Genomic DNA, 21,299 nt, shown 5'->3' with positions numbered 1-21,299 from the left:
AGTTTAGAATCAGTCAATTCCATGCTATAGGCCACTTTGTGCAGAATTGTTCAGGAACATTGATATTTAAGTCCGACAGTCTGAATGGAGATGCCCTTTATCCTAGACTCTTAATGGCTTGTACAACTATTTCATTGAATCCCCTCAACTTTCAGACTTAATGTACTCCTAAGTGGGAGCCATCTGAGCACCCTTTCTATGTTAGTATAGAAGCAGTATTTTTCTAGCTTAAAAGAAAAGTGGTGAGTACTCTGTTTCTTTGGCAAGCTTACAATCTTGTCCATCTGCTAAGGTGGCACAATGCCAACTCACAATATGGTGTACCAGTTTCAACTAGGCACAGGTGCCAACCAAAGATTGGTTTCATTTTCTGACAGAAGATCTTTCTAGTAGAAAGCAGCACAGTGTTAGATCAATGTGCTTGGTTAGACTGATTACTTCAGTTGGCATGTGTGTGTCTTAAAATAATTAGTGCTTATGCAGTGCTTTACATTTTCAAAGCACTATTAGAAATTGATGGATAGCATTGCTGAATACAGTCTTCTGTGTTATTTTTTCCAGTGTAGTTTACTTACTGTATCTTTTATAGTGTAGGTAGAGGGGGTACTTTTGCATATTGACCCAGGAACAAGCAAAAGATAATATATTTCTTAATTGAAATTTTATCTTTTTGAAGTTTAATCACAAACTGATGAAATTTCATAGTACTGCAGTTCATACCATAAGATGATATTGACCTTCTGAGACTACAACAGGAAAGAGACTGTGATTTTGGTTTTGGAAGAAAAATCTTGATATTTGTCTCTTCCAGATGCTTTTACCGTGTTTGAGAGCTTGTACTTGAGCTTAGCTACATCTGGCATGCTGAGACAGTCCTGGCATTTGAGACTTTGGATCTTCTTATGAAGAAAAATCTGTTTCATTACTGCTTTTGAATTTATACCTATTGAATCAATTCTATTACCATTTTCTCCCTAGACAGTTTCTCCAGTCTGTCAGTGGAATTCTGATCTAGTTCTGTTTTCTGGCCATCCTAGCCTGGCAGCACTTCTGAACTTAATCAGCGTATTCCTTATTACGTCATCCCTATTCTTTAAATTATGTAATAGAGCTAGATGTCCAGAATGCATCTTTCCATTTTTCACAGCGAAGTCTTACTGTATTTTTCCAAATGATACTCATATCCATTCTATAATAATTTCATCCAGCCCCTATTTTTCTAGCTCATTTCACAGTATCTCCAGTGACATTCTCATGCTTTCCTGAAGTTAAGGAGTATGATATTTATAGGTTTGCTTCTATCCAGAAGGCCCTCCATACTTGGCTTGATGTGAATGGCTAGAATAAGTCTTTGGCAAACAAAATATTTGTCTGAGTGCTTTCCTAGGTAGTTTAGACCAGTCAGCTTAGCTTTGGTTCCTTAGCTCTTCCTTTTCTATGTCTTTCCCCTTTAAAAGTAGGCATTGCTTTTACTTATTCCATTGCTATTTAACTTACTCTGGTATCACAGGTATTTTCTGTGATTTCTTAAAGGTAACACCTGAGGTTACTCGAGGGTGTATAGAACCTGTTGAAGTAAATTTAATCAACTGCTGTAATTTAAAACAGTTTAACTTCTCTATAAATTACGTGTCTGTAGTTCACTGTTTTGCTTTTGTTCTTGCTCCCTTCCTGTTGGTGGTGTTAGCCATCTGATTGCAAGTGATCTCTTTTTGAAAATTGAAGCAAAAGGCACAAAACACTTCTGTTTTCTTGGCATTATCCACTTTCTTTTTCACTGAGTACTGGAATACCTCCTTCCTGGCTATTATTCTTTCTACTAAAGTATATATGGAATTGGGTTTTTATTGTTCTTTACTTACATCACTGACTGTTTCTTATTTCATGGTAAGCCCTTCCTGAATTTGTTTCTGTGTGTGTGCTGTTTTTATACTTGTCCTTGGTAATTTGACCTAGTTTCTTTCTTTCCTATTACTTCTTAAGTTTCAAGTCATGAAAGCGTTTGTTAATCACCCAGGTTGGTCTCTTAGTGTACTCATTGCCTTCCACCACATTCAGGTGCACAAAGTACTGCTTCTTTGAAGAGTGCTCAGGTTTCCTGACTTCTTGCCCCTTAGAATTTGATTCTGGGAAGAAGTCTCTCMGTTGAAAAAAACAAACTTAAGTAAACTCACTGAATTCCATTGGCTTCATTCACTGCTCTCCCTTTTACCCTCACTAAGAGTGACTGATTGTTATTTTGTGATCACTGTCAATTGTCTTCCTTCTGTCCAAATGTGAGAGATTCACATTTGCTCAACTAGTTTCTCTCCATTGTAAAATATAGCAAGTGTTTCTGCAGTTGCTTCCCTCACCTTCTACATTAAAAGATAAATGTAATTTCATGAACTTGCTGGAAAGTCTGTAGTGCTGCAAGCAGAGTTGTAAGAGCTAAAGATCTCATGCAAGGTGTATATTTAGGATTGTTCTTTTTTATTCTAAACAAACTCATAGAAAGGGTGTTGAAACTTCTATCTTCATGTGTTTCATGCTTGCAACCCTGAAACCCCTCAATTCCTCTGAATAATTGACTTGGAGTTTTGTCATTCTGTTTTGTTAGTTACTATTTTTCTTTCATTTAGCCATTATATTTTGTATTTTAATGTTTTGTTATTATTGGGATGTGTATGATTTCTGCCTTTCAGAAGGCTTTCATTTTATAGCATCTGCAACTCTCATCTTACCTCACCTGTAAAGACATAATTTGGGGTTGTTAGAGTAGAGGGAAAAGGAACAAATGAAACACTAGATTTTGTTGCAGTGATGAATTTCTACCATCTTAATATTCACTCTGTTGAAGCTTCAAGACTTAGGTAAAAAAGAGTGCTAGCAGCAACTTCAAAACCTCTTATTCCACGTATTTTTTTAATGCAAAATTGTTCTCTGACACTCTAAAGTATTCTGCCTCAATATGAGGCAGGAGGCCAGCCTCAGCAGCCTGTGCACACTTATGATAGTGTRTTGATGCCTACTTTGGGTCAGGTGCTAGTAGACTAGTTTCCTTTTATAATCAGTGAAAAGAATAAGTCATGTCTATGAATTTATACATCTGCATTTAATTAGGTAACTGAATCTGAAAGGTATCTCCTTCCAATTAGAAAAGATGCCTAGTGTTCTAGCTCATATGTAGATGCTTGCTTCTGGTGAAGTATATCTTACTTCTGCAGTTTACCCATTCCATAGACCATTCCATAGATTGTGATTTCATTCAAATATTGATAGTCAAATCTGCATTAGCATTAGGAAAACTGCTCTAGAGATCACAGGAAGCAAGAAATGCTTTAGTTAATGGAGTTCAACTTTGTTTTTTTTTCATGCCAAGTGAAAGATTGATTCCTGTGATTCCTGTAGCACCCAAGTCAAGAGTGTTGCTTGAATCAAGAAACTCCTTTTGAATGAGCTGAGTGCTTCCTACTGTGGTTTGCACTTGTGGAGATTGTGACAGAGATGTATTTATGTGAACTATCCATGTACTGTCTGTGTGATAGTGTCTTGGCTGACATAGAGCTTGTTGTCATATCAGTCTCAGAAATGCCTGCTTGTAGTACCCAAAATCAGCTACACAGTGAGTCTTTGAAGATTCTTCCTTGGAATAGAATCTGTAGTTACTCTTGATCTCTTAAATTCAGAGTTTCTTACCCTTCTGGAAAACCATGCTTCCTGAGTGCAAGAATTAACTGCTTCCCTGCTCACATGCTGAAATCATTGCGCTCCATGATATTCCATTGCAGTGCTAATGAAATGGCATGAGATACTACCTAAATGCAGCAGCCCTGGAGAAGCAGTTCATTGTACCGTTGTAAATTAGGCTACAGTTAAAACTGTTTGTGTATAATCATTAGAAAGAATTTCTTATTCTTGTAGTAACTTGGAAGAGAGTGGCCAGTAATGACAGAGCTTTAGCTACTAAGGATGATAGATATGTGTATTGAGAATTAACCTTTGTGGATGATGAGTTCTGGAAGTTACGTGAAGCTTCTGCCAATGTAATTAGTCTAGCTAAAACRTCTAGCAAACAGAGATTTCTAATGTATCCGAGAATAGAAAATTACTACAATAAAGGGTCAAATGCCAGCATGTTGCAGGAGGCACTCTGTATTTTAAGTATCTGTATCTGTATCCAAATCTTAACTAGTAGAAAAGATTGTGAGAGTAAATGCTGCGTTTTTTGGTTTGGTGGGTTTTTGGTTGTTTTTTGGTGAAGTTTCTAGTTTTATCTTTAAATATATAAACCTAATGTTATAGCATGCTTTTTATGTTGACAGACAAGGAAGGACACCATTTCTCCCTATTTTGGGTGCTGGTGAGTGTTCTCCTAGGTGCAGTAGCCATGCTGTGCAAAGAACAAGGAATTACAATACTGGTAAGAATCCTCTTACTGACTGAATTTTGACCATAGGATCTATTGGGTGCAGTTTTAAAGCCTACAAAGATGAATTATCTCCAGCGCTAGCTGCATACCTTTTTGTTCTGTTCAGAAAACTAGTTAATGTTAACAAAAAGCTATATTGTAGAAGAGCTATATCGAGGCTATTTACTGGAATTCTTCATCTTACCTTTTGTGAGTTTATTTCTTGCAAATTTTAAAGGCTTTACAGTATTAATTTCACCATGTACTATGTTGTTTGACCTTGTTTTTGAATGTGTAATTGTCATCTTAGGCCTGTTGAGGTAGTGGGCCTACAAAACTCTTTGAAGGCTATGAACAAAGACATAACTGGAGAAGAGTATTTTTAAAAGCTCCACCCTCTTGCTTTTGTGAACAGCACAGACAGAAGTAGATCCATTGCTTATGTATTTCTCATGCAGATTCTCTTCCTTTTGTCCCTTATTTAAGTCTGATTTGCAATATTTTGTGTAGGCAAACGCATGTATATACTTTTCACGTTTGTTGCACTCTTGCTTTTTTTTGCTTCAATGAAGACATTCTATTCTGGATCAGCCATCTTGAGATGCTGCATTGGTGATTTATACCCTTAATATGGACACATATCTTTATAGATAAATCTGATTCATAGCTTTAATTGAAAAGGATAAAGAAATAGAACTGGGAATTATTTGCAGCAAAGACCCTCTTGTTCCCATTAGAAAAGAAAAGGAGAAGAAATTACGGAAAATATCTTGCTTTAGGGTGTTATTCTTAAAGCAGATATTTGTAGGCTGATGTGGTTTTCAAAGGTAGCTGTGAGACAAACAAAGTTCTCTTAGAACATGATGTGGTCATTTAGTGGCATGAAGTAACTATCTGAGTTAGCAGACACATAATTATTATTTGATCTGGATTTTTTATTTGTTTTCTGTTGGATTGCTAAGATGATTATGGTGATGTCAAGGATAGCAAGAARGGCTTCTTTAAATACATTAGTAACAAAAGGAAGACTAGGGAGAACGTAGCCCACTACTGAATAGGATGGGTGCACTGGTGGCAAATGATACAGAGGAGGCAGAGATACAGAATACCTCCTTTGCTTCAGTCTTTACTGTTAAGACCAGCCCTCAGGAATCCCAGACCCTAGTGACCAGGGAGMAGGTTTGGAGAAAGAAATACTTTCTCTTGGTTGAGTTAGAAATCATTTAGGAAAACTTGACGTTCCCAAGTCCATGAGCCCTGAGAGGATCCACCCATGAGTGCTCTGGGAGCTAGCAGATGTCATTACTAGACCATTCAAACATCTTTGAAAAGTCGTCGAGAACTGGAGAGGTGCATGAGGCCTTGAAGCAAAAGTCACTCAAATCTTCAAAAAGGCAAGAAGGAGGACCCAGGGAACTACAAGCAAGTCAACCTAACCTGTATCCTTGGAAAAGTGATGTAACAGCTCATCCTGGATGCTATATCTAAGAATGTGAAGGATAAGAAGGTGATCAGAAGTAATAGCGTGGATTCAGCAAGGGGAAATCATGCTTAACCAATCTGATAGCCTTCTGTGATGGAATGACTGTCTGAGTAGATGAGGAAGGAGCAGCAGACATTGTCTACCTTGACTTCAGGAAGGCTTTTGACACTGTCTCCTGCAACATCCTCATAGACAAGTTCAGGAAGTACAGGAGAGATGAACAGACAGTGAGGTGGATTGAGAACTGGCTGAAAGGCAGAGTTCAGAGGGTTGTGATCAGTGACAGAAAGTCTAGTTGGCAGTCTAAAGGAAGTGGTATTCTCCAGGAGTCAATCCTGTTAGACTTATTCATTGATGACATGGATGAAGGGACAGAGTGCCTCCTTAGCAAGATTGCTGATGYTAYGAAACTGGGACGAGTGGCTCATGCACCTGAGGGCTGTGCTGCCATTCAGAGGGACTTCGACAGGCTGGAGAGAGAGACAGAGAGGAACCTCATGAAGTTCAACAAAGGGAAGTGCCAAGTCCTCACCCTGGTKAGGAATAACGGTGTGCATGAGTACAGGCTAGGAGGTGACCTGATAGAAAGCAGCTCCGCAGAAAAGGACCTTGGGGTTCTGGTGAACTGCAGACTGTCGTGAGCCAGCAGTGTGCCCCTCTGGCCAAGGCAGCCGGTGGTAGCCTTGGTTGCATTAGGCAGAGTGTTGCTGGTAGGTCGAGGGAGGTGATCCTCCCTCTCTATTCAGCCTTCAGGTGAGGCCACACCTGAAGTTCTGGGCTCTCCAGTACAAGAGAGACATAGAGCTACTGGAGCAAGTCTAGTGGAGGCCTCCAAAGATGGTGAAGGGACAGGAGCATCTCCCTTGTGAGGAAAGGCTGTGAGAGCTGGGCCATGATCAGCCTGGAGAAGAGAAGACTGAGGGGGCATCTTACCAATGTGTCCAAGTATCTGAACAGGTGGTGTAAGGAGGATGGGGCCAGACTCTTTTCAGTGGTGGCCAGCTGCCAGTAGGAGAAGAGGGTACAGGCACAAACTGAAACACAGGAAGTTCCTTCTAAACATAAATRAAAACTTTCTTTTGGYTGCGAGAGTGACTGCGTACAGAACGGGTTGCCCAGAGAAGTTGTGGAGTCTCCATCCTTGGAGGTATCCAGAAGGTGTCTGGGCAGAGTCCTGGGCAATGTGCTGTAGGTGACCCTGCTTTAGCAGAGGGGTTGGACTAGGTGTTCTCCAGAAGTCCTTTCCAACTTCATCCATTCTGTGATTCTGTGATGATTACTGAAACTGAGCAAGGAAAAGTTAATGGTGTGTTTTACTGGAGTAACTCCGTTAACTTCAGCAGAATTATTCTTGGGTATATTTTGTTCGATTGGGGGGATTATGTGCAAGCGTAGTCCTATTAAGCACTGAATAGGCTCTAGTTTTATGTGTAGTGGCTGATGAAACATAGAACTCTGCAATGTTTTTTTAGTATCTTCCACTGTGTTTATTGGTATAATTGGTATAATTGCAAGGCAGCTGCCTCTATAAATCTGTCTGGGCTTTTGTTGTGACAAAAGTCACAACAAACTGTATTTTTGAAGCCTGATAGTCAAAAAATACTTGCTGCACAGCAAAAATAAGTAGAAGGCTTAACAAAACTACCTTTTTGACAGAAGCCTCATATTTTAACTGCAGCATTCATACTTCAGAATATTTGGAAAAGAAGGCAGGAAGCAGGTAAGTGAGTCAGTAACACTGTGACCATACAAGTCTAGCTGGCTAGTAGAGGGTATTCCTCCAAGTGTTATTGCATGTAGCAGGTGAATCCTCATTACACGGATGCTCTACTCTGAGCCCACGTTCTTAATTTACCACCTTGCAGTGGTAAAAGCAGTCTGCCTTCATTATTAGCAAAGCATTTATCTACTTTTTGAAATCAGAATTAAGATATATGATAACTGAAATGGAATTAAAGTTACATTTTAAAAAAATATTGGGGGTTAGCTGCCTTATTTATGCTCTTATTTTTCTCTTGATTGCTTAGGGTTTGAATGCAGTATTTGATGCACTGGTGATTAACAAGCTAAATGTTTTGGAATTTGTTCAAAAGTTGCTGCATAAGGAGAAGTCATTGGAGGTGAGTGTTCTAAGGTTTTGCACATTCTCATTATTCAAACAATCATGTATCAAAAGACAAGGATGCAACTTCTGACAGGTTTGGGGGGGGGGTTGAGAATTTAATAAAAAATAGAGCTGTTTTCAGTTAGCTGAAAAGGGCAATTTGCTGTGACATCTTTGCAGCAACATGAGTGGCAATGGAAGAGTATCTAAAGTGCGTTGAATACAGAAATCCATTATACCAATCTCCTAGTACTATCTTAAAAATACGATGTCTGTATAATTGGAAAAACTGATTGCTTGATACAACAAATTTTGCAGGGTCAGTAGCTAGACACCTGAAATGGATGTCTTGCACAGTTTCTTTTTCTTTCTGATCAGAGTAGAGAGAACGCTATCTTTTTCAGATTTACAAATGAGATATTTAAAAAGCATTTGAAAAAGTAAATAAAAATATTATTATATCTACTTTCTTAACCTCACTAAAGTATTATGCGCTTTTCTTCAGAATACACATTACCAAATAGAAGATAGTACCTAGTAAGAGCTTGAAAGAAAAATTAGTTAAGTACTGAATCACTAAATAGTGAACTTCTGACTTGTTGATATTTAGTATCAGCTCAAGTGGAATCTGGCATCTAGCAGCCACACTGGCAAACAAATTGCAGAAATAATCACCCTCAAATGTTTGACAGCAAACAAATAGTCCAACAGCATACCAGAACATCACTGCTGTTGAACAGCAAATATGCCTCTCTGCTGCAGAGTTCACTGAGGCAGAATAATATTCATTGGACTTTGTATGGGCCAGTGGTTTCATTGCAGAGAAGTTTACTCTCATTTCTGAATAGCACAAGTCCTGTGAGACTCTTAAATTCCTCTACAGAGTGAAGTGGGAATGTTTTTGAGGAGCTTAACAAGGAAATCATTGAAAATACAATCTCTAGAACTGAAACAACAGCTTTCTTGTATATAGGCATGTAACTTCACCTCTAAGCAGACCTAAGTGGAGAAAAACTCTTTCTATGAGGAAAGATCAACCAGACCTAGCTACTTAAGCAAAGTTCACAAATCAGCTGTCCTCCCATTTAAAAAGGAAGGATAAATCAATCCAGTGCTGAATACCAATAGCTGTATTCTGCTCAAATTGCCTGTCAGAAACTGGTTTGCAAAATTGTATCAACTATGGAGTTGCTGAGGATTTGTAGAAGAGAGACGTATTGAAGAAAAGTGTTTTCCTTCCTGATCCATATGAAATTGTTTGCAAAATGTATTTTTAAATTTATCAATGCAAGTACCATAAAAAAGCTGTAGAGGGAATTCCTTGCCTTTCCTCGTTTGAGTTGTTAATTGGCTTCCCATAACACAGCAGAGGCTTATACACACTTGGTAAGGCACAGTACCTTTCCTATTCTATGGTAGTGGAAAACTGTATCATCATAAAGCAAGTAGGCCAAATACTTCCTTCAGAGTCACACAACAGAGAATTTAACCCAGTAATTGCAAAAATAGGGAAAATGTTAAGTCCAGTAGCAGAAGTRCATGAGAACAGGCTCTTCTCTCACCAGGTGAGATGGAGGAAACAAAGTGAACGTAGAGCGGAGGAGAACAAAACTGTGTGTTTTGTTTTGTTTTTTCTTTCTTTCCTCTAGAATTCTAGGCTGGTAAGAAAAGGGCTGCTTTTCAGGATCTCTCTTCTGTTGTCTGGAGGGGCCAGTATACTTTATATACGCTGGAGGATTATGGGCACAGGGCCACCGGCTTTTACCGAAGTGGACAACCCAGCTTCATTTGCAGATAGTCCCCTTGTGAGAGTAAGTCATGAAGCTGCTGTTTTCTGGACAATTCAAAACATTTGTCTTTGTCATCAAATTGAATTTTCTTTTCAGTACTTTAAAAAATAATAGAACTAATGTCTTTACTTTTTGAGGTATGTGATGAGTCACCTTCCTTTTTGCAGCTGAGATGATAATCTGCAATTTTAAAAAAAAGTGTACATTATGTATTCCTTGCATTCAAATTAACATGTACTGTACACATTGAAGTATATTTCCATTTACTCCTTTTCCCATGTATGGGATTTAGATCTTGCTGATTTTCATCCCTTTTCCACATACTGTATTTGACTCCTCATCTGTTCTCTCACAATTGATTAAAGTTGCATCAGTTTCCACTGATGGTGCACACAGAGTATGTCTTGTCTGTGTACCTCTGACTGCATTAAGGCTGTTTCTGGAAATGAAAAATGAAGGGTGAAGACAGCGGGTGTTGTCTTTAGACATTTTCTCCTACTGTGTGAGATGGTTCTTTTTACATGTTGGTATTGGTTGGCCAGCATAGAATTGTGTGTGTGCTCTGAATAACAGAGGCACTTAACTATGTGAAAATAAATAAACAGAAATCATTTAATTTCACAGCTGTAAAATTAATGGATATATAACTAGTTGTAATCTAACAATATTTAAGCCCCCTTTTATCGTATAAGAAGTATTTTGTGAAAAGGGAAATGGTAACAAAGAGAAGAACTAAAGAGAAGAACCTTAAGTTTAGTGTCAAATAAATGTTTGTTTTCTTTTTGACTGACAGGCTATAAACTATAATTACTACTATTCATTGAATGCATGGTTGCTGTTGTGTCCCTGGTGGCTGTGTTTTGATTGGTCAATGGGCTGCATACCCCTCATTAAATCTGTCAGCGACTGGAGGATAATTGCACTAGCAGCACTTTGGTTCTGTCTAATTGGCCTGATATGCCAAGCTCTGTGCTCAGAAGACAGCCATAAGAGAAGGTAAGAGACAGTGGTGAATTTTAAATGTCCAACCAACTTGAGTACAGTATTATTTTGTTAAATCCAATATTGATAATTTTACCAATTCAGTAGAACCAGTATCTAGAAAATGTAGTTCAGATAAATATTTATAGTTGTCACGACAGTTTTATCCCAATTTGGGCTTATCACTGAACACTGACTAGTGGGAAGTATACTTGGAGGGGGAGGTATGAATAGTTGCTTTATTTTTCTCTTAAAATACCATTTTGAGATCCTTAACACTGTAGGTGTTAAAAAGTAATTTGTGGTCAGAATGGAATGTGAGCAATGTGTGTTGTTACCCCTTTTTCTTACATGTTGTCCTTTATTCTTCTCTTGTAGTAATGTAAGAGAGAGGAAAGTTGCCTTGAAAAAAGGTAGAAATGCTGACCATCTGTTAAATGCTAATATCTTACCTGCCTTTCTTTCCACTTTTTCCATATTAATTTGCACAGATAGTATCTTTTGGGGAGAGGTGAAATTCTTCTTAAAAATGATATCATACTTTCTAGCATGAACAAATTCAATAAGCCGATGTTGCTTAGCAGTTTTATACTAACAAGTTAATAGAGAAAGTAAAGTGAAGGCCCAGGACACTTGAGGATGGGGGAAGTGAAATAGGACATATCTACATTACAGTGCAGAGTTTTATTTGAAATAAATCAGAGCAGAAAACTGCCAGGGTAGTCTATAGCTTTTATAGCAACACCTAACACAGATATGAGGTTCGTATTCCCTAAGGTTAGCTATCTGAAAGTTAGGTATGTAGTCTCAGTCATCAGTGGACCATAGAGAATAACCTTGCTGAGGGTTATTCATCCTAACACAGATACCTAGAACAAGGTTCAAGAAGTGCCTGTCTCCAGTGGCTGTAGAAAGAGCCTTTATGACTTTCAGGTTGTTATGTACGATGTATACTATTGTAATGTTTGATGTCTTTGTTAGGAAAGAAAACTCTCTCTGTAGGAAGTGTACCTAAGTTAACTCTTTAACAGTGATATATTTTTGTTTTCCCTGTATTATTAGAAAGGTAGCTTTTGCCATTACTTTTCTTGTCTGTATATTTTAAATGGTAATTATATCATTAAAGATTAATTATTTTCTGGTGGGGAAGTATGAACACTGCTTTCCTGGGAATTCTTGCTAGAATTTCAAAGGTGCCAGTGGAATTGAAGAGTCAAAACTTCATTAAGACTCGTTAAAATTTATTCTTTTTTTAATCTAGCTCCTAGAAGCTATCTTGGAATGCCCTGTTCTGTACAAACAGCTTTTTACAATTTCTAAATAAAGTTTATATGTAAATGGAAAAGTACTTTTGGTAAGATTTATGGTTAATTTGAGAATCTGCTTCTTGTTTGCAGAATACTTACACTGGGACTTGGATTTCTTATTATCCCTTTTCTTCCTGCAAGTAACATCTTCTTCCGAGTAGGCTTTGTTGTTGCAGAGAGAGTCATCTACCTCCCCAGCATTGGATATTGTATTCTGTTTACGTATGGATTTAGTCTCTTGTCTAAGAAAGCCAAGAAAAAGGTACCATCAAAGCAGTCTATACAGTTGATGAAGTGCTTCAATTTAACAGTTACTATGCTGGTGGATTTTGGTTTGATTCTTGACTTGTCTCTCTTTTCTTAAGAAAATTCTTGCTGCCGCAGTACTTGGAATCTTACTGATAAATGTCATGCGCAGTGCTCTCCGCAGCAGTCAGTGGAGGTCAGAAGAACAGCTTTTCAGGAGTGCACTGTCTGTGTGCCCTCTTAATGCAAAAGTAAGTCAGTCATGTGGACATCTAGTCTTATTTCTTTAATTGTTTCTGATTTTGGAGGTGGTGTTCTGCATAGTTAGTGTGTTGTGGTACTGTGTAATTCACAGTCTTGATTGGTGCAAGAATATGACATAAACATGTCAAACCTAAATTACAGTGGCAACATAGTCAAAATACCATGCAGTTCAAATTACAATACTGTAATTCAGAACTTGGAGGTTGGTGGGGAAAACACACTTCAGCAGTGGCATTTACTCAAATTAGATGTTCTGCTAGTACAATATACTAAAACAATTGCTTACATAATTGCAGTATATTACAAAAAAGTCAAAATCAAGTTATAGTAGTGTATTCACCTGGATAATTCTTTTGCTCCATTTTTATAATCCTTTTTGTATACCTTTCAGTGGCATGTGTAGCCAGCACAGCTAAGGGAGAAAGAGTCATATCATCAGTGTAATTGCAAAATCTGAGAGTAAAATCTTTGCTCCCACTCCTGCTCTTTTACAGCAGATGATTGGGCTAGCGTCCTGTGCACTGAGGGAAATTGCAATATTCCATGCAAGGTTTAGTGAGGAAGTAAGCAGGAGGTGGGCTAGATGGAATATGTTACTGAGCTGAACACCAGTGTTTGGCATAGAAGACTGAACCTCACCTGCAGGTAGGTGAATTCTACAGTGGTCCTTTGATAGCTGAGACTGGGATCTGTTGGAGCCTACCACAGACCTCTCATGATGTCTGAATTTTAGCAGAGACTGTCTAGTAAGAGCCTGGGAATAAGAAGGCTCAAATTGTGAATAAAAATACTGGTATTTTAAAAAATAAAAATTTTAAAAAATTTCTGAATTCTAGAATGGTACCTAGAAAATATGAATCAAGATACAGAGTTTAAATTGAAGCCTGTGAATGCTATATTTTCCAAACAATGAACTTAGCATCTGCTTGAATTCAAATATGCAGCAGTGAACTCCAAAAAGTAGTTTTGGCCAATGTATTTGGCCAGTGCTATCTTCCATTAATCTCAGATTTCAGTACATAGAAAACAACTGTTGTATTTTACTGTGTGGCAGTGGCATCTTTATAGTGACGACCTCCGTATATCTTGTATTCTGGATAACAAATGCATTCTATAAATGGAGCAAATGCAGTCAGTTCCTTTATGTGTAGCTCCATCCATCTGCCATGGTAAGGGTGCTTTAGACAGATCCATGCTCTCTTTGCCCATGCTCCAATCTACTTGGACAAGAGCCACGTCTGGCTGGGAAGCTGTGTAGTTGTGTTAGCACAGTGCTGTGTTTGAGCCGATAAGCTGTGTGCAAGCTACTGAATTAATGCAGCTGATTTAAAGCCAGCAAATGTACAGGAAAAATGAGCTTGTGTTTGTCAACATTGGGTCGTGCAGACATGCCTGAGCTGTACTGCTGGTAATGACAGCTTGTGCAAAGGGAGAGCGTGGTGATGTGAACATGGAGTCTTTATAGGCTCACATTCCAGTTTTGCTTGAGGAGTACAAAATTTGAAATTGCAGTGGTAGAGAATTCTGCTAGGCAAGATCATAACCAAGTCTGTGTGTGAGAGCCAGTCTCATTTTTCTTTACAGACTCGGCTTTATTTACTCAAATTTTACAAATATAAATTTAAAAATTAGAATTAGGTATAATGATCTGTTTTTGTGTTGAAATTGTAGACTTTCTTTAAAAATGATTCGATAGGATCTTTCATTGTCCCATTTATTCCAGTGGGAGGTCGATGCAGACCAAAATACGGAATTTAAATAATAAGTTATGGAGACTGTTGTCTTTTGATACGTTGATTATCTGCTACAAGTATTTGTAAGTCTGGAATAATCTAGTCCTATGTCTCAGAAAGGACCCACGGGATCTGATTGGGAGTCTTCTCACTGATGTCAGTGTGTTACAAGTTATTCCTMGAGTGCTTGTTAAAGTACTGGAATATCTAATTACAGGCTACAGTAAAATATGACTACACTCAGGTAGTGTTTTCACAGTGTTAGACTATTGAGATGGGCTTTACCGTCTTAACTGTAGGTACCTACATCTGAGCAAGTCAGGCTCCCTTTATAACTAGGGAGGAGAAACAGCCCCCTTTAGCACATGATTCATAATCATCGTGAGGTGCATGCCTGACAGAGGCCAGAAGGACTGCATCATAGATCAGTGTGGTTACTTCTCTGCTGATTTTAGAAGAAGTCTAGACAACTAGCTCAGGTGTGGATACATGAATTACATGAGAAATTGCCCTTGAGGTTTGAACTGCTGCTCTTCACTGTTTCTGGATATTGCTGTATTACTGCTTGCCTTCCAAGGTAGCTGCTCGTTTTTCCTTTTGAAGATTATTCCTGAGAATATTCATCTTAACGGCTTTTTTTGTCATGAAATTAGCCACTGTTAGAAATGCCAAGTTACTTCTTGACTTTTAGCAAAGCTATAGGGGCTGTAAAGAATTTAGAGAGAGTTGTTATTTCTGGTAACTGTCTCTTGTTGATTATCTGAATAAAATTTGTAATATCATCATGAATATATTAAGTGTCTTTTCCTAGATTTGCAGTAACTGAATTTAAATTATTGTAAATTACTGATATTCTGTACATAATCTGTACTTCTTCCTTACTGATGGCTTTTCTTTACAGGATAGCAATTAATAAACATAAGAAAATAAAGCCATTTCAGTAAAACTCTTTTACAATAACAAATGAGGAAGTTTTTATGATACTTCCAATAGAAGGTGTTAGTAACCAATCTGCCTTGAGATATAGCAGGTGGGAGCTTTGTATTTCATGCTTCATGCAAAATGTGATTATACATACAAGTTTGTCAAATACAAGCTATGGTAATACTGGTAAATATACAACAGAGTTTGTAAGACTTCCTTCTGTACCTTATTTGAAGGTTTTGTTCTGTCACAAAGTTTCTACAAGATTTACAACCAACTTTTAAAGAGTCTATAAAGCTGATCTAGAGAGCATTCCTTTATATAAAAGAATTCTTTGCTATATATCAGAAGGGGAATATCTACTACAGAAGATACTTTAAGTGCTGTAGACTACAGTTAGATGGGCTATTTCTTTTTTTTTTTTTTTTTGTCACATGGATAACATTTTAGATGTCAAATTTTCTCATACATGAATGCAGTCATACGGTAGTACTTTTAGAAAACATTAACTGCACAAACAAAATGGGCAAATCAAATTTTTGTTATTATTTAGAAAACAATTTCAATAGCAGAGGAAAGAGAAAAGTACTTGATGTAAGAGGCTGGCATTGAACAGAGGTACCTGTATGTTTGTGCAGAAATTTTAACATCTGTGCTCTGCCTCCATCCTTTTCAGCAAATGTTCATATTTTTCTGAAAAGGTGATTATTAGCAGCCAGGAAGAGGGAATAAAACAAATTATAATATTCTAACTTCCTCATTTAAACATATGCACACACATCGTTCAAGCACCGTCTGTCTAACATGTAATATATACAGCCTAGACACATTGATGTACTATAAACAGACAAGTACACAGAGCCATTTTTTTAGCTAGTCTGTGGTGGCATGGTTATGGTAACTTTAGATAAAGCATACCTGTTGAGGTTAACTAGATTCTATCCTAAAGTATTTGTACTCTGTTACTTTTTCCTAATTGCTCTGGTTGTAGAAAATCCTGTGGTGTTATGCAGCCTTAAGAAATATTCCTTTTAAAGCCATTACTGTAAAGTAATTACCTGTTTAAGATTGATAAAGGAGCATGTGGGCATGACACAATATGTCATTTCCAGTTAATATCTGTCTTTTATACTGATTTAATAATGAAATGCTATGTCTGCTCTTGAATGTTTAATGAGGAAAGGAAGATCTTCTCTTCCAGGTTGGAATGCACTATGTCTGTCAAAGGCAAAAGAGTCATGTCTCTAGAGACTAACTTTAAAATGTCACTCTAATCTCTCATTTTTAAAGGCCTGATTCTCCCTACTCACTGTTTATAGAATGTACTTGGCCCCCATATTGTGTAGACAGAGGCCACAGGAGAGGTCAGGAGAAATACAGCTTTGTGTTTAGCAGAGAACATAGATTATTTTAACCCTGGGTTTTGGAGCACCCAGAGTAGAGCATAAGACTGGTCTTGGCATCTCTGTGTAATGGCCATTGAGGTGAGAGGAATGGCTGTAGAGAAAAGGTATCTGCACTTTTMAAAAGGCTGTGGCTATGTATGCCTAGGAACCCTTTGCTGACTCTTTCCTTAAAAACAGGCTGTCACTGCATATCCATTGTAAATCAGCGTGAAAGCTGTTTTTGTCATTGGTGATTTATGGAGAGGAAGCTGTTGGTTTGGTTTCTTAGTTTAGTTTTTCTTCTGATCCATCCCTCTCTCACCACTATACTAACAGGACCTAAGACTACAATTTCACTTGAAAGGAAATTAGGGAAAACTACATATGACAAGGAACACTCTTTTTAAGGAGTATTGTACAGAAACACTATTTTCTTTCACATGGGAGCTATACCTGTGGACAGAAGAAATGTACCACTGAGAGAAAAATACCTGTTTTAATAAATTGTAGGGGKTTTTTTAAATGGTATTTGCCATGAGTTTTAATACACTATAGTTTGTCTTTTCAGTTAAGTTCACAAAAGGTGCAGATGCAGTTAATGTATAATTTGATGCTTTGATTTGAGAGAATTGATATCTATCAGGTTTCTGCAGTCTGTGCAGTTCTGTTTGCATGAGAAAAATACTCTTTTCTCTGCTGCATTTAGGCCAGAAATGAATGTAAAAGTTCTATGTTCTGAGAAACTGAAAAAATTAGAATCTGAAAGTGGAGTGGTGACGGTTTCCTAACACAAGGCTGCTGAAACTTGCATTTGAGAGACTAAGTGGTTTGTRTATACACAGTTTTCCTACATTCTTTAATCAGATTTCTTCCTTAGGGAATGCTCATGACTTTTGGAAAAACAACTTCTTAGAGAAAGAAATTGAATCAGGTTAATCTTGATACTGAAATGTGAAGTCAAGTATTTTAACAGCTAATATGCAGTATTGAGTAAAATCTTTTCTTTTTCTATTTTGCTGTGATTTTTCTTTTATCTGAAAATACGACAAAGTTTGATAGCCTAGYTTGCCCTCAATACATTTAAGATTGTAAATTTCAACATATGATTAGAGCAATCCAGTTTGGTAAGAATGATACCATAAGAGGCTGAAAAAATTTTGAAGAACTATAAAAATAGTATTGAGTCCTAGGAAATATCTTTCAGGGTGCATCACTTTAATCATGCTTGGGAAAAACAATGTTATTCTATTTTCTTTTCAAGGTCAAGTGGTCTTTAGGAATTACTATGCTTGATATAAATGTGCCATCTGTTGCTTCTTGGCCTGTACTTCGCTATAAGCAACTGAATACCTGCTTTTATATATGCTTAGTAAGCCTTATCACATCTTTGTTGTATCTCTAAAGCTGGTGAAACTATTTTTTCACTCATTCTGGACAGCACACAATCATATAGAAATGGAATTCAACCAGCTAGCATATTAAATATTATAGCAATTAGGTTCAAAAAGTTGTGTGTGGATTTTTAAAAATATGAAAGAAATTGCAGTGTGTATTTGTTTTGGTTGAAGCGTATGCAAATTGATTTGAAAGAATAAGGTAATTTAAAGAAGTAATTCTGATTCAGTTGCTGAGAAGTCTGTTTTCGTGAGTAAGTACTTGTAATACTGCTGTCATATTTCTAAACTTGGATCTTTGTTTGATTAGATAATGTAGTCATCTGGCAATAGTCTTAAGGTAGTATTTGAGATGTCTTCCAACTCAGATTTATTCTGAATTTCTTGTCTAGTCCTTGCCATAAGTTCAAATGGTGCCTATTCCTCTCTAGTTATACACCAAAGAGCTGGATCCTTCCTCCTTCCTACATTTCTTTTTTTTAGTAGGCAAGATCTCCAACATGTTGCCACAGTCATTATTTTTATTTCAGAAATGATGTTTGATGCAGTCTTGAGCCAAGATCATAACAGTTGGGTTTTGTTTTCTGGGTTTCTTTTAAGTGGAGCTTGGTTTTTCTGTTTGTACTGAATTTCTTCAGGCTTATTCCATAGTGAAAGCAAAGTTTAATCACATTTAAATTGCTGTAGTATTTCTTTTGCTAAGGTTGGTTTGATTGAATCAGCCTTTCTCTTACTCAGCTGACAAATGAAAAAAAGGGCAGGAGGTTTCCCTATAAGGAATAGTCTTGTGGAAAGCGTGGTGACCGCATTTATAGTATCTGAAAGCAGATAATCTTTCTTTAACTAGCTAGAACAGGTATCCTGAATTGTTAATGTATTCCTCAGATTTTGATTTGCTGTCTTCATTGTGTGTATATACTTTTAACATAAGACAGTAGTGAATGAGACAAATACTTATTTGGAGTAAGAACTTTTAGCAACTTGACCCTGTAGAATATCTGACTATATCTGGCATCTGGTAAAATGTTGATCTGTGTTTTCAGGTGCACTACAATGTTGGCAAAAACTTGGCTGACAAAGGAAATCAAAGTGCTGCAATCAAATATTACAGAGAAGCTGTAAGGTAATAGGATTTTTATTGCTTTACTGAAGTATCCTAAAATCACTTTAATGTTTCACTTGGAGAAAAAGATTTTCATTTGCATATTCTGCAGTGTTGCAGACCTAATAATTTGCATACAGTAATATGTTTCCTATGTCTCCTAAATTTCAAATTTTAGGTTGAATCCTAAATATGTACATGCCATGAACAACCTTGGAAATATCCTGAAAGAAAGAAATGAGCTCCAAGAAGCAGAGGAGTTGCTGTCCTTAGCTGTACAAATACAGTATGTTTAGAACAATGCTAAGCAGTGTTTTGTACCAACTGAACAGAAGTGGTACAGTAGGATCTTGTGTTCCAAATGCTCAGTTGTCTTGTCTGTCTGTTCTTTTGTTGTTTTTTTTTTTTCTTCCCCTACAAATTGCCTAGACCTGATTTTGCTGCTGCATGGATGAATCTAGGGATAGTACAGAACAGTTTAAGACGGTTTGAAGAGGCAGAGCAAAGCTACTGGACAGCAATTAAACATAGGAAAAAATATCCAGATTGTTACTATAATCTAGGAAGACTGGTAAGTAGTTTTGAATAAATGATAGCTGTAACATTTGTGTATGTATATAGTTCTGCTCTGTTACTAAATGCTGACAGTTATTCCTGTTTGTTTCATTTGCAGTTGAGGGTGGTTTCATATTTTCTATAGCTTTTTCTATTACTTTCCCAGGAAACTTTGCCACACCAATTTGTTACTCCTACTTTTAAATATAAAGATGTATGAACAAAAATATAGATTATATTCTTTTGTTCAAGAGATCAATAATAATTTCTTAGTATTAGTTTTTCTATTTTACAGTTATTGGTGTGTTTCAACAAATTGCTAGGTAGTGGAACTATGCCAAAAAAAAATCAGTCTAGATTCTTGGAAATATTTATATTAAATATTTACTTACTCTCCTGTTTAGATTTCTGAACTGAATGTTGGTTTTCTTCCCCATACCACTGGTACACATATATTTGAAAACTAGCCTAGCTGCCAGAGAAAAGTAGTGGAAAATATTAAATGAATATATAGTAATCTACCTTACATACTATTCTAGTATTCTTTCTACATGTCTTATTTTTGCTTATAAAAACAAATTCTACTAGAATTGAATGAGACAGATAATAGATCTTTACTGTCTTCAGCGTGTGATAGGAACCTAAAGCAAATGAGGGTGAAATTTCTGGTGTTTTCTTTCTTTTTAGTATGCAGATTTGAATCGCCATATAGATGCATTGAATGCATGGAGGAATGCTACAGTTCTGAAACCAGAGCATAGTTTGGCTTGGAACAATATGATYATATTGCTTGATAATACGGGTAAAAGTCCATTTGAATGTTTTAATGAATAATTCAATGTCTTGCAATACTCAAAGCTTTTTTTTTTAATATAAAAGAACTTTTGCCTCTTTAACTACTAAGAAACTTTCTATAAAAGGTAGAATACCTTCTGACAAAATAGTTTTAGAGCATCACTTAAAATCAAGCCCATAAGTTGAATTGCTCTTGCTTGTTTGAAATGCCATCATTGTGCATGCAAATTTGTGTTACACACCAAAATTTCTAACTTTTTAGTCTGTACTGTGTTGTTTTTACAAAAGTGTTACCTTTGGAAGACAAAAAGTATGGTTTTATTTTAAATATTTTGTACTGCAGGGCATTACATTTGTGTCTGCTAGCTGTTTTGTTGTTAGAACTGCATGTAATTCATATGATATATGTGCTTGCGTACAGCATGAGAAATATCTAATATAAACTGTGTTAAAGATGCTTTCTCTTTTTTGCACTGCATGGGATSCTAGGAAATCTAGCTCAAGCAGAAGCAGTTGGAAGAGAGGCCCTGGAACTAATACCTAATGATCATTCCCTTATGTTTTCTTTGGCAAATGTATTGGGGAAATCACAGAAATACAAGGTAGGAGTCTTGGGGGGAGGAGGGGGTGTGGGGAGGTGTATACTTAGGCGTGTGTGTGGGGGGGTGTGTTTGTGTATGTATATGTGTGTATATATATATATATATATGTAAAAAAAAACTCTTCGTGAGTTTCTATAGAAATGGTTTGAGGAAGCCATTGTGAACTGTGTGTTAGATAATCAGGTTTCAGTGTCCATTTCTGGCACAGAAGTGCTGTGTGATTCTAGCCTAGATTCATCTCGCT

General features: G+C 37.0%; 1 protein-coding gene across 5 annotated transcripts in view; it reads left to right on the top strand.

Moving 5' to 3' along the window:
* The window catches only part of TMTC4 (transmembrane O-mannosyltransferase targeting cadherins 4), a 51,546-nt gene that overhangs the window by 21,233 nt on the left and 9,014 nt on the right, over window positions 1-21,299 (top strand). For all 5 annotated transcript variants that reach the window (XM_085306002.1, XM_085306000.1, XM_085306001.1 and 2 more), the window contains 11 exons: window positions 4,305-4,402; window positions 7,901-7,993; window positions 9,627-9,788; window positions 10,561-10,763; window positions 12,146-12,317; window positions 12,421-12,552; window positions 19,045-19,124; window positions 19,282-19,389; window positions 19,533-19,674; window positions 20,346-20,460; window positions 20,943-21,055. In XM_085306002.1, coding sequence (XP_085162128.1) covers window positions 4,305-4,402; window positions 7,901-7,993; window positions 9,627-9,788; window positions 10,561-10,763; window positions 12,146-12,317; window positions 12,421-12,552; window positions 19,045-19,124; window positions 19,282-19,389; window positions 19,533-19,674; window positions 20,346-20,460; window positions 20,943-21,055 — 1,418 coding nt within the window. The remainder of the gene's footprint in view (window positions 1-4,304; window positions 4,403-7,900; window positions 7,994-9,626; window positions 9,789-10,560; window positions 10,764-12,145; window positions 12,318-12,420; window positions 12,553-19,044; window positions 19,125-19,281; window positions 19,390-19,532; window positions 19,675-20,345; window positions 20,461-20,942; window positions 21,056-21,299) is intronic.

This window comes from Rhea americana, unplaced genomic scaffold, assembly GCF_003343005.1.
Source record: "Rhea americana isolate MKP2758 unplaced genomic scaffold, rheAme1 scaffold_23, whole genome shotgun sequence".
In the NCBI taxonomy this organism is placed as follows: Eukaryota; Metazoa; Chordata; class Aves; order Rheiformes; family Rheidae; genus Rhea; species Rhea americana.
This window is presented reverse-complemented; position numbering and strand designations above follow the sequence as displayed.